The 13,349-nt window shown below is 41.6% G+C and overlaps 1 protein-coding gene across 1 annotated transcript; it reads left to right on the forward strand.

Moving 5' to 3' along the window:
• Positions 1 to 1,749: 1,749 nt before the first annotated feature.
• gadd45ab (growth arrest and DNA-damage-inducible, alpha, b) lies at positions 1,750 to 3,910 on the forward strand. Its single transcript, XM_017433692.3, has 4 exons — positions 1,750 to 1,909; positions 2,147 to 2,248; positions 2,337 to 2,541; positions 3,049 to 3,910. Exons 1-4 carry the CDS (start codon positions 1,860 to 1,862, stop codon positions 3,160 to 3,162), a joined length of 471 nt encoding a protein of 156 aa, XP_017289181.1. The 5' UTR covers positions 1,750 to 1,859; the 3' UTR covers positions 3,163 to 3,910.
• The last annotated feature ends 9,439 nt before the right edge of the window (positions 3,911 to 13,349 follow it).

Consider the following 13,349-nt stretch of genomic DNA (forward strand, 5'->3'; position numbering starts at 1 on the left):
TTGTGTGTATATTGGCCCTGTGTGAGAAACTTTTCATAAATTTAAAGTTGTGCACCTAATTCTTGTTTATAAAAATAAGTAAAATTGTATGTTGTATGATCATGCCACCCTAGAAAGAGAACAGTTAAAAAAAAATATGAAATGCCCCAAATTATGACTTTCATGCCTATGATCGGTGTATGATAACTTCTAACCATGACTGCACTGAACCTAACACACAAATAAATATTAAAGTATGAAACAATGTTTAAAGTAATCTTGTAGAAAACTTACCCGACAGGGATTAGAAATCAAAAGTAATAAATATGCAGAATCTTCATGAACTTTTGCTACCAAAGAGAGTGTTAGATTTTTGGTTATTTTACTCCACCACGCAGTCTCAGCAGTGTTTTGTTGCTGTTGTTGTTGTTTTCTTTTTCTTGTTTTTTTTATCTAAAATTTGAGATTCGTTAGCTTGATCTATTTCAACTATCCACACATTTCCAGCAGCAGAAGATTACACAAAAGTTAAAACACAATTTTAAACAGGTTCTGAACACACATCATTTAAGCTATAAGAGTAATTTCATGACTAATTCAATTCAATTTATTTATATAGCAGTAACTCTTGATCAAAGTCAACATCAGGGCACTCTACAAAAGAAAAAAAAAACAGTCCAAATACTAAAACTAGTTCAAATGCCAATTCAAATCTAATTACAGACAATTCAGTTCTGTTATAATAAAATACATTTACATACAGTGTATTATGAAATCCTAATTAATAAAAGTAAATCTAAATTAATTTAAGGAAGTGTGTCAGATCTTCACTTTTGTTGCAGTCCTTCATCCTGAGCAGCACAATGGTGACAGTGGAAAGGAACGATTGCCTTTTAGAGGACAGGAAAGAGACATGGACAAACAGAAGGATTGGTCCAGGTTTAGTTCCTATGGCAAGACAAATAAATGAAAAACAGAGTTAGCAGCTGCAATAATTGCATTTATAAACATGGAAAGTAGGGAGAATAAAGACAGCAGAGGGAAGAAATGGTGTTTGTATGTCTAAGCCTATAGCAGCATAACTAAGAGATAGCTCAGGAAACCCAAACCAACACTAAATATAGGATTTAACAAAAAGGAAAGTCTTAAGCCTAGTTCTAAAAGTAGACAGGGTGTCAGCCTCATGGACAGAAACTGGAAGTTGGTTCCACAAGAGAGGAGCCTGAGAACTGAAAGCTCTGCCTCCTGTTCCATTTTTAGAAACTCTAGGAACCACAAGTAAACCTGCAGTCTAGGAGCAAAGTGCTCTGTTCGGCAAATATGGAACAATCATTTCTTTAATATATGTAAGATGGAGGTTGGTTAGGATTTGTATTTTAGAATTAAGACTTAAGATTCTGCAGAGTTTGACATGGAGCCAATGGAGAGAAGCTGAAATTGGAGAAATGGGATTTTTCCTAATTCTTATCCAAAATCTGAACTAGAAGACTAGAAGAATGTTTTTAATATTGCTTATCTTAAAACAAGTACTTGCATTACTATTTTTACATTAAAACTAACAGGGTAATAGTCTAACGTGAATAAACATGAATGTGAGGTATTTCTGTGTGGTTTGACTCTCACCCCCAGCACCAAAAGATCTAGTTCATTTAAACAGTCCTTGTTTAAAATTACCGCTGGGGGGCGCTAGATTAACAAAAACAAACAGGTCGGGTTGAAACCGAGCCGTGTGTTTCCATGTGACCGGGTCCACCTCCAGTGGGACGGGTTTATGTAAAGTAGTTCTGGGCACGCAGGCTGTTTTTCTACAGTGACGTGAGAACTGCTTATAGACCTGCTCACCTTTGGTTCCGGACGCTGTTGGACACCGAACCATCTGAATGTGCAATATGACTTTTGAAGAAACCGGTGGAGAGAACTCTACAGAAAGGTACGGGGGTGTTTCATGTCGGGTTTTATTTGATTTATTTTTGCATTTCTGTTTGAGTTAGTTACTAAACTTGACGTCTTTGCTTCGACGTTGCACTCGTTTTCCGCTTTTTGATTGTCGGCTGTCATCTTTCATGTGACATGACGACTTGTGCATCAATTTCGAACCAACTCTTGACTTCCGGCGTCATTTAGTTCAGGTGCTCATTGAATGTCTCCAATTTGTCTTGTTGCCTAGGATGGACTCGGTGGCTCAAGCCTTAGAGAAGGTGTTGAGCTCTGCATTGCCTCAGGGTTGCATCACTGTGGGAGTGTATGAGGCAGCAAAGTCTCTCAACGCGTAAGTAACAGATAACCTCTGATGAGTCTGAGTGGGCTTCATTTTCCTTTCCTCTTCCTCACCATTTTCTTTCTTTCTTTCTTTCCAGGGACCCAGACAATGTGGTGTTGTGTCTGCTGGCTGCAGACGATGAGGATGTGGCGCTGCAGATTCACTTCACCTTGATCCAGGCCTTCTGCTGTGAGAATGACATCAATATCCTGCGCGTGGGCAACATGAGGCGCCTGGCAGAGATCCTTGGTGGGGTGAAGCCTGGAGGGGAGCCCACGGACCTGCACTGTGTTCTAGTTACTGTAAGAGTCATGTCCGTTTGTCTCATTACTCTGTGAGCAATCACGTGTGTCAGGACTTTGCTGTTCATTTGAAACATAAATCCGAGATGGTTCTGATGTTAGCACTGGCTAAACAGTATGATTAAATATTGCATATCTGTAAGCAAAATATCTAATGAACTGCAGCTTTCTACAGCTGATCAACTTTTGGAGTCAGTCCAGTTCAAGATCAAAATGGCCACCACCAGCTAATTGACGTTAGCCAACACAAAAATGGCTGTAACTCAGTTTTATAGATGCTGTGCTGTAATTTGATTTGGTAGTAGCTGAGAGTCATCCCCAATTCTCATGTTAGTCTGGGTGCTGACACATTTTGTGAGATTGCATAATTTACAGTGTCTAAACAGAACAGCTTTACCTCTGTCTCTTCTCATCATAAGATGATCTTAGTCTAAAGCTCCAGCATGAAAAGGTATGTTTGCACATTTTATGAACCAGAAGATGCTAACTACTCTCTCCCTCCCACAGAACCCTCAGTCGGTCCTGTGGAAGGACCCTGCACTGAGCAAAGTGAACAGATTCTGCAGAGACAGCCGCTGTTTGGATCAGTGGGTTCCTGTCATCAACCTCCTCGACCGGTGAAGCCTCTTGGAGTATCGCTGTGTCATGTATGCATTCAGGGGAAACTGCACAAGGACTGCGTTAATGTCTGTGTTGGACTTGTTCAAAGAGCCCTCCCCCTCCCTCTGCAGTCCCCCACCCCAACCCAGAGAGCAAAGAGGAAGAGGGAAGGGGGATGAAATCAAAGAACGAGGAAGAGAAGCGTTCCAGCAAATATACCAGGTCACGGTGAAGTCACGGGCCAAGAAGGAGTGACTCAGCATTCCGTGTTCCTGGATTTCCACCGCATGACTGCCGAGAAAGAAGTCTTTCTGAGGATACTAAATCATGTGAGGCGAGCGGGCGCACGCGGTGGGGATCACGTGTGCATATTCTGGAGAAAAGCAGTCAGAAAGCTGACAGTGCTCCAAGAACTGGACCTCACTGAGGTGGAACAGGTGTGAAGAACTTCCTATGAACGTTTGACCAAATACAAGCATTTCTTCAACAGCACATTTATTTAACGCTATTTAAGATTTTGTTGCTTTAATAACCTAAAAAGGGAAAGTTTTCTTTGCTTTTTTTTTAAATATTATTATTATTATTATTATTATTATTATTATTATTATTATTATTATTATTATTATTATCATTTTATGGGGAATGCAATGTGTTGACTTGTCCACTGATGTTTTTACGTGTTTTAATTTAATGAGTTATATTTATTGTGCGTAGTTCACTGGAGTTTGCCTTGTTAAGTTGAATGGAACGAAATAAACAAACAACAGTTCTCAGGTGGTTTTGCCTTGATGATTTCCAGTTACCACAGGTTTAGCAGTCTTACAGGAAGTCATGAGGTGTGCTGTTCAAATCGCTCACGCAAAGCACAACTTGTTTTGTTATGATGTTTGGAATTTATTGCAGCACTCAACCAGGCAGGTTCTATTTACCTAATTGACAGATGTTTAACATCTCCTGCAGCTTGCATCTCTAGGATTTAATATTGAAAACTTTTTGGAAAGCATTTTCTTTAGAATAAACACTTTTCTTTGGTTTGTTAGTAACTGACCACACACACACGTTTAACTGCATTGGGTATTCCCCCAAAATGTATGACTTTAAAGGAATTCCCAATGCAGTTAAACCTCTGTGTGTGTGTGTGTGTGTGTGTGTAAATGAGCTTGTTTAGCAAAACGGTTTGCATTTATACAAACCAAGCTAAATTTCATGCTGACTGGGAAAATTAACGGCCTACTATTCTTTGAAATAATGCATCACTTGCCACCTTTCATGCTAGAGTTTTACACTAAGATTGTCTTATGTCGAGAAATGGAGTTGTAACAAATTTGAACAAACCTCGAAAACAACGTTATGTGCAGTTTCATGCAATATTCCGAATACTTGTTGAGTTTGACTGTAAGTTACGACCACAACAAATGTTAGCTTCGTGTTTGTAAAACTGACACTTGTAGCCAATTTTGTGTTGGCTAATGTTGATTAGCTGTGGTAGCCGTCTTGAACTGGATTGACTCAATAAAATAATCAGTTTTAGATTATATATTCAATGATTACTTTCTTAAAGCTTTGTTAAAAATTTGTCCAGTACTTTGAGATATTTTGCTAACAGAGTTGACTCCGATAGTTAATTCTAAATCTATCAGCAAAGATCTTGTGCGACAATTAGATTTTGAAGTATGGGCCACAAATGACTCTCACCTACAACTGCACCCGATTTTAATGCAATATCTATAAAATTAACTAAATTATTGCCATCTTTGTGTTTTCTGTGGTCAGTTGTCTTTGCCGACCATCTCGAATTGAGTTGGCTCCAAAAGTTAATCAGTTGTAGAAGTACATCCAATGAAAATTTCCTGAAAGTTTTATTAAAATTAATCTAGTAGTTTATGAGATATTTTGCTTACAGACTCCAAATTGTTTAAAATTTTGCCATTAACTAAGATCTTGTGCAATCTGTTGTTACTCAGACTATGCGCTGGAGGTCTGTCTCAGCTACTACCAAACCAAATATTTACTCAATATTTGTAAAATTGGACAAGTTACAGCCACGTTTGTATTTTTAAAGATTTTTTTTGGGTGTGCCAGTCATCTTGAGTGAGTTTGACTCCAAATGTTAATCAGTTGTAGATGTATATCAGGTGCTTACTTTCTGCAAGTTTCATCAATCTGAGATATTTTGCTAACAGAAACAAAGATGCAGAGACACAGGCAAAAACATTACCACTTTGCCTTTGCCTTTTGGAGATAGGCAATAAAAATACTGAAAGTGCAAGGGAAAAAAAACAGTTGATGACCTCTCTCAGGTTGCAAAACGAGAAAGCTAGAACTTATTGGTGCTTCTGCCGAGAAGGGAGGGACAAAGCTTTCCATACAGAGGGTCACAAGACAACGAGTGCATGAGTCAGGGCTTTTCAGGTCTCTTATTGCTGGAGCTGTACAGTTCAGGGCTAAAAATAGCTCTGTGAATGGAGGTGTTCCCCGTGACCACAGACGCACCAACAATAGGGGCACTTGTATTCAGCCTGCAGTTTGTACTCATAGGCTGCACAGAAGTAAGTTTGCAGTCCAGATATGAAGATGATAGCAAGCCTCTCTGGTATGGCAAGCTATTTGAGTATTTATTTGATTTCCTTGATAACAAGTGTCATTTTCACCCCCTAGTTTTTGACTACACAGCAAGAGTTGTACGTTTGGTGCACTAGTTTAGCAAACGCTTAGTTATAACACTTTTTTGCCCAACTAGTTGGCAATTTTCCTATATTAGTAGCCTAAATTTCCAGTTAATAAGCTTTTTAACGCACTGATGGACCACTGGACCAAACTCCTCAGTGACTGTCCCAAAGGCGGGACACACCCTGGACAGGTCGCAAGTCCACCTGTTCACATAAGGTCCCATTGTCGACAGTGCATGTCAGAGCACAAACCAAACCATGAAGTCCAAGGGATTGTCTGTAGACCTCTGAGACAGAATTGAATCGAGGCAAAGATCTGTGGAAATGTGCAGAAACATTTCTGCAGCATTGTGGTCCTAATGAGTTCAGGGAGTTGCCTCATCCATAAATGGAAGAAGTTTGGAGCCACCAGATCCCTTCCAAGACCTCCCCAGCCAATCTGAGTAATTGGAGTAGAATGGCCTTAGTCAAGGAGGTGACCAAGACCCAACAATCACGGTCAGTGCTGCAGCAATGGTTGTCCATCTGGAAGCTTCTCCTCTCCGCATAGACCAATGCTGAGGCTCTAGCAGAGTGAACATTGGGTTCTTCGTCACCTCCCTGACCAGGAGCTCAAATATCTCACTGCAGGAGCACATTTGGTCTGTCAGCAGTCTCCATCAAAGGAAGTCTTATCAGAAATAATATGCTCAATGAAATAAATCTGCTAACAGGTTTTAAAACTTTAATTTCCAAAGCTAAGAACTGTCTAAAAATGAAACACTTAGCATTTTATCTTTTAATAAGGTCAGACTTTCTGGACTGTGCGAATGTATTGGGTGTGTGTATTTTTTTATGTTTTTTTCTCTTCTTTCTTAGGATTTTAACATTGTTAATTATATTATCGTTTTGTTTTTTTTGTTTTCGTATTGTTCCAATTGTTGTCCATCCATCCATCCATTTTCTTTACCCGCTTCTCCATTCCGGGTCGTGGGGAGCTGGTGCCTATCCCCAGCAGTCACTGTGCGAGAGGCGGGGGACACCCTGGACAGGTCGCAAGTCCATCGCAGGGCCACATAGAGACAAACAAGACAAACAACCATTCACACTCTCACTCACACCTAGAGACAATTTTAGAGTTCCAATTGTTGTAGTTTGTTTTATTTTTTAATAAAAAAATCTAATCAGGGAATGGAGTTCTGAATTAGCAAATTGCTATACACTCTTTGTGCAGAACATCAGATGTCGATGTCTAACTGTATTGTTCCTGATAAATAAAGCCAAGGAAACACAAAAATGGCTATAACTCAATTTTAAGTATATTGAGCTAAAACTTGGTGTGGTGGTAGCTAAGAGTCATTTTCAACACATACTCTGAGCACTAATAGGTTATGTGAAATTTTCCTTTAAAACCTTGTTAACTGCTGGAGTAAACCCTGTCTGTCTGTTAGCAAAATATCTTATGAACCACTGGATAGATTTTAATGAAATTCTTTGAAATTAATTATTGTCTGTACATCTATAGCTGATTAACTGTCAGAGTCAACCCAATACAGGACTGCCGCCAAAGCTAATCAACATTGTAAAACAAAAAAATAGGTATTACTTGGTCAATGTTACACATTCTGAGCTAAGCTTTGGTGTGGTAGCAGCTGAGAGTCATCCTCATCCCATACTCAGGAAAACTTTCTGGAAGTGCCCCTGGTTTAAAGTTAGCAGGAATGATACGCAAATGAGATAGTATATGTATTGATGCCAAAACACAACAGTCTCTGCATGTTCAAACTCCACCTATAATTTACTACTACTACTTTGCCAGTTACACTATGTCTCTTCATTTTCCTGCGAAATGTGTCAATCGGCAGAATTAAGACAGCTTCACCATCCAAATCTGACGTGGGATTTTTTTCTAAGGAAATAAAACGGTAACAGCAGAAATACCAGAGAACAGCTGACTCATGAATATGAAAAAAATAAGCAGAAAGAACAGAGAAGCCTCTGAAAAAGTAGATAAGATATTCAAGATACCAGAAAAGTAGCTTAGCTGGTGATTCTCTACCGTTTTGAAACTTCACTTGAAATTAAGCTGCTGCCAAACCATCTATTATCCGACTACAACAATGTGAGCCAGTGAACACAGATTGACCTGAATGTAGATGTAATATCACACCTGAGGAGATGGGAAAAGGGGAAAGGTGGATCACACAGTGCTGGGTGTTATTGCATAATGAGCAGCTCTTGGTTCAGGGCACATAAACACTTAGAATGAGAAATTAGAGCAAACATGTTTGTGCTCATGACCTGATTGGATCATCCACCTGTTTGAATACTGTCATTCTGACTAACCACATTAATAATAAACAATTTCAGTCACTGCTTAACCAGTTTATTTTAACCCATTACCACTTGATGTGACACATGTGGGTCTGTGTATAATATATATGGGGAATTAGCTAAAGATTAACTACTTGAATGTGTTCTGTTTCCTGTGTCTAGTTTTGTCAAATGCTGAGAACTGACAGCCTTAAATTTTCCAGAAAACTCTGCTTTTAGAATACTTTTGTAAACTAAGTCATAAGTTGTCATAGGTTTAACTCCCACACACACTTAGTGATTTTTCTAAAATCTCCTCTTCCACCATTAGAGGATGACTCTGGCTTGCTCGTCTCTGCTTTGTTTTGAACAGCTCTCATGGTGAAGTAATTCAGCCATACATGTTTGAACTAGAGATCCCTGTTTTAGAAGAAGCTAAGCAAGAAAATTTCAGAAAAAATGTTGACAGGTGCCTTGTACCAGCATAACTATATAATAATCTAAGGTCAGAAAAAAATGGCAACATTTTGATGTATGAACTGTCTGAGGAAAATGAAAAGAAATAAGATCAGCAGAAATTTTGTCCTCAGGTAATCGTGGTAACTACACACTTGTGTCTATCACTCCCTGATTGTCTAGTTATTGAAATACAACCAGAAACACAGACTGAAAAGTAAGCTTTAAACAGTTGTTCAAAAACTATATGTCAAATCTTGAAAACCCTTGAGCTGTCAGCAGCAGACGATTGCTGGTCACATGAGATTTTATGTCAACTATGTTTTATGTCGAAAATATGACAAGTTAGAAAGACCTTCACTTCCAGTTTAGAAGAGAATATTTTGAGCTGAAATATATTTGAAGCCTGTGGAAGTTATGTCCTTTCCTGGGGGGATTCAAGAGAAAACTGTAAAGCCAAAGACACAATGAGAGAAAGAAGACAAAAATCCCTATGTTTTGATGTATAATTCATATTTTGCATCAAAATGCCTTGTGGGAGTAAGAACATCTTGTTTGCTAAAGATTAGAGAATTTTAGTCAATTCAAAAGTTAGCATGACATCATTAACTGTCAGTATAGTGTTCTGCTGGAAAAATTATACACTGTGAATATGTAAAATCTGTAAAATATATCAAAATGCCATTTTAGACATGTAAAGTCCAACTTTCTATAACTGTTTAAACTTCTACTGATGTTTCTACTGGGATATGTCTGAGCTTCAAAGTGGGCTAGCTTTTTTTATGAGTTTCACCAACATCCCATTGATCCCCATTTTTTCCTCACAATTTTTTGCAAATCCTGTCTACGCTGTGTGACTTACTACTATCAAAAGCCCCACAGCCCCCTATTTCAGATCGAGCCACGTGTTTGTTGTATAATCTGCATGTTTTTGCAAAGTTGGGTGATGAAATATGGGACAAAAAACAAATTTGAACAAGATAGTTATGAGTGCTTTAATACTTATGCATCCATCCATCCATCTTCTTCCGCTTATCTGGGGTCGGGTCGCAGGGGTAGCAGCCTAAGCAGGGAGACAAAGCTCGTGACCATAGATGAGGGTAGGAACGTAGATCGAGCAGTAAATCGAGAGCTTCGCCTTTTGAATCAGCTCTCTTTTTACCACGACAGATCGGTACAGCGCCCGCTTCACTGCAGACGCTGCACCAATCCGCCTGTCGATCTCCCGCTCCATTTTTCCCTCATTCGTAAACAAGACCCCGAGATACTTAAATTCCTCCACTTGGGGCAGGACATCTTCCCCAACCCGGAGAAGGCACTCTACCCTTTTTCCGCTTAAGACCATGGCCTCAGATTTGGAGGCATTGATCCCCATCCCAGCTGCTTCACACTCGGCTGCGAACCGCTCCAGCGAGAGCTGTAGATCACGGCCTGATGAAGCCAATAGGACCACATCATCTGCAAAAGGCAAAGACGCAATCCTAAGGCCACCAAAACGGATCCCCTCAACACCTTGGCTGCACCTAGAAAAACTGTCCATAAATGTTATGAACAGAATCGGTGACAAACTCTCACTGGAAACGAGTTCGACTTACTGCCAGCAATGTGGACCAAGCTCTACCACCGGTCATATAGGGACCTAACAGCCGTATCAAAGGGCCCGGTACCCCATCCTCCCGGAGTACCCCCCACAGGATTCCCCGAGGGAGAAAACACATGTAGACTGGTTGGGTAAACTCCCATGCACCCTCAAGGACCCTGCTGAGGGTATAGAGCTGGTCCAGTGTTCCACAACCAGGATGAAAACCACACTGCTCTTCTTAATTCCGAGGTTCGACTCTCTGACGGACCCTCCTCTACAGAACCCTCAAATAGACCTTACCAGGGAGGCTTAAGACTGTGATCCCTCTATAGTTGGAACACACTCTTTGGTCCCCCACCCCTGTCTGCCAATCCAGGGGAACTGCCTCCGATGTACATGTAATATTGCAGAGTCGTGTTAGCCAACACAACCCTACAACATCCAGAGTTCGTGTACTTAAGGCTGTGGTGGGGATCAGACCAGCGCTGGAGCATTGTTTGCCTTTGTGGTAAAGTCTCTCAGCCTTTTACCTACCTTGCAAATCTTGGAGATTTTTCCTAAGTGTGCCTTTGTGTTCTTGTACTCCATTAGAATTACCTGTGTTCCTGGAAGTCAGTCTGATCTGAACCCCGAGCCACCAACGAGCTAAGTACCCAGAGCTACTTACCTGTGCCTGTCTGCCTCTCTGTTTGCTACTACCTGTGGAGGACGCACTCACCTTTAGCCATGTGAAAACCTACAAACAGGATACGCCACGGCCAGCGAATACTCACCTTATAATCTCCTTCCACGCTGGACTTAGTCCTCCTCTCTGTAAGAAAGACTCACCTGGAAATTATTCACTCTCCTCAGCCTGTGAAATCCTGAAAGATCATTATCATACTTACCCTCGTCCTCTCTTCCAGATCCCGGCTCCAGTTAATTATTGCACTATTCACTCTAAATAAAATCACTTACCATAACCTTGGTCTCCAGTGTCTGTCAGTCGCCGAGCTGCTCTCTCTTTGACTAAGTTAAAACCTGACACCAAGGACTCCAAAAAGGGTGGGTAATGTGAACTTCTGTTCGGCGCATAAGCGCAAACAACAGTCAGAACCCGTCGCCCCACACGTAGGCGGAGGGGGTAAATCCCAACGTACAGGCACCAAGATGGAGGGCAACAAGTATGCCCACTCCTGCTCGGTGCCTCCAGACTGGAACTCCAGATAGGAAGAGTGTCCAACCCCTCTCAAAGAGACTGGTTCCAGAGCCAGAGCCATGCGTTAAGGTTACCCCAACTATTTCTAGCCAGAAACTCTCAACCTCACACACCAGCTCAGGCTCCTTCCCCACCAGAGATGTGACATTCCATGTCCCAAGAGCCAGCTTCTGTAGCCGAGGATCAGACTGCCAAGGTCCCCGCCTTCGGCCACCACCCATCCCACATTGCACCCGACCCCTTTGGCCCCTCCCATAGGTGGTGAGCCCACGGGAAGGGACTTATGCACTGGCACCCTAATTCAAGAAAAAACCCAAACAAGAGGAAGTATCAGCTATAGTCATGTTGTATGTGTAGTCATTGGGAGTAGTCAAAAGGTTGTGCAACTTCAGTTGAATTGAAGGATCCAACTGAACGAACAGCAAAAAATAAATTATCTTGCTTGGAGGAGTAACAAGTAATGTGTCCATGTGTTTTGGTCTACAATTGCTCTGAGAAAGAAGGTTTGTTGCAATTGAGACGTGCAATGACTGGAAGCTCCGCCTATAATCTGATATGGCCTGATGGGTAGTAGGAATCAGGTGGACACTGATTAAGAGGAGGAAGTAACAAGCAGTAGCTAAGAAAGTTTGAGTTCATATTTTTTTTTTTCTCGGAATACTATAACATAATAAGTGTGATATAAATGTATTGAGGCGGCTTATCGGAGCTGTGGCCACAAGGTAGTTAGTGCCTGTTGCGGCGGCAACCCTTGAACCTGCTGGTGGACACCGGCAGTGAGGGATGCTGTCAGGCTGAAGAACGAGTCCTATCGGACCTTCTTGGCCTGTGGGACTCCAGAAGCAGCTGACAGGTACCGGCAGTTCAAGTGGCATGCGGCTCGGATGGTCGCTGAGGCAAAAACTTGGGCATGGGAGGAGTTTGGAGAGGCCATGGACCGTGTCAAATGACCGTCTCCCTCAGGGAATCCTGTGGCGGGTACTCCGGTAGTATGGGGTACTGGACCTTTTGATGCGGTCTGTCAGGTCCTTATATGACAGGCGGTAGAGCTTGGTCCGCTTTGCCGGCAGTAAGTTGAACTCGTTTCTGGTGAGAGTTGGACTCCGCCCTTTGTCACCGATTCTGTTCATAATGTTTATGGACAGAATTTCTAGGCGCAGCCAAGGTGTTGAGGGGATCCGTTTTGGTGACCTTAGGATCGCATCTCTGCTTTTTGCAGATGATGTGGTCCTATTGGCTTCATTAGGCCGTGATCTACAGCTTTCGCTGAAACAGTTCGCAGCTGGGTGTGAAGCAGCTGGGATGAGGATCAGTGCCTCCAAATACGAGGCCATGGTCTTGAGTGGAAAAAGGGTAAAGTGCCTTCTCTGGGTTGGGAAAGATGTCCTGCCCCAATTGGAGGATTTTAAGTATCTCAGGGTCTTTTTTACAAATGAGGGAAAATTGGGAGTGGAAGATTGATAGGCAGATTGGTGCAGCATCTGCAGTGAAGCGGGCACTGTACCGGTCTGTTGTGTTGAATAGAGAGCCAAGCCTAAAGGTGAAGCTCTCAATTTACTGGTCGATCTACACGTTCCTACCCTCATCTATGGTCACGAGCTTTGGGTAGTGACCGAAAGAATGAGATTGCGAATACAAGCGGCTGAAATGAGTTTTCTCTGCAGGGTGTCGTGCTGTCTGTATTTGTACAACCCAGCTCCAAAAAAGTTGTTTTGTTGTGTAAAGGGTAAATAAAACAGAATACAACAATTTGCAAATCTCAAATAGATGTTTTGTTCATAATAATTGTTTAAACTGAAAAGACGTACCATTTTTTTAGGGTGGGGTAGTTAAGTTTAAATTTTATGGCAGCAACACATCTCAAAAAGTTAGGACCAGGGCCAGTTTTCCCTCTGTAAAGCATCCCTTCTTCTTTTACCGACAGTCTGTTAATTTCTAATACCTGATTAGAGCAGCTGCTGAAGGTTTTGGAGGTTCTTGTCTCTCTCCCACCCTCTCTCTCTCCCCCCCC

The sequence above is a fragment of the Kryptolebias marmoratus genome, linkage group LG24 (genome assembly GCF_001649575.2).
Source record: "Kryptolebias marmoratus isolate JLee-2015 linkage group LG24, ASM164957v2, whole genome shotgun sequence".
Taxonomy (NCBI): Eukaryota; Metazoa; Chordata; class Actinopteri; order Cyprinodontiformes; family Rivulidae; genus Kryptolebias; species Kryptolebias marmoratus.

What these genes read in the sequence shown, in the direction of transcription:
- gadd45ab (XM_017433692.3), top strand. Translation starts at nt 1,860, where the DNA reads ATGTGCAATATGACTTTTGAAGAAACCGGTGGAGAGAACTCTACAGAA. An exon ending in GCAGCAAAGTCTCTCAACGC is followed by an intron (nt 2,249 to 2,336) that starts GTAAGTAACAGA and finishes CTTTCTTTCCAG; the next exon opens with GGACCCAGACAATGTGGTGT. An exon ending in TGCACTGTGTTCTAGTTACT is followed by an intron (nt 2,542 to 3,048) that starts GTAAGAGTCATG and finishes TCCCTCCCACAG; the next exon opens with AACCCTCAGTCGGTCCTGTG.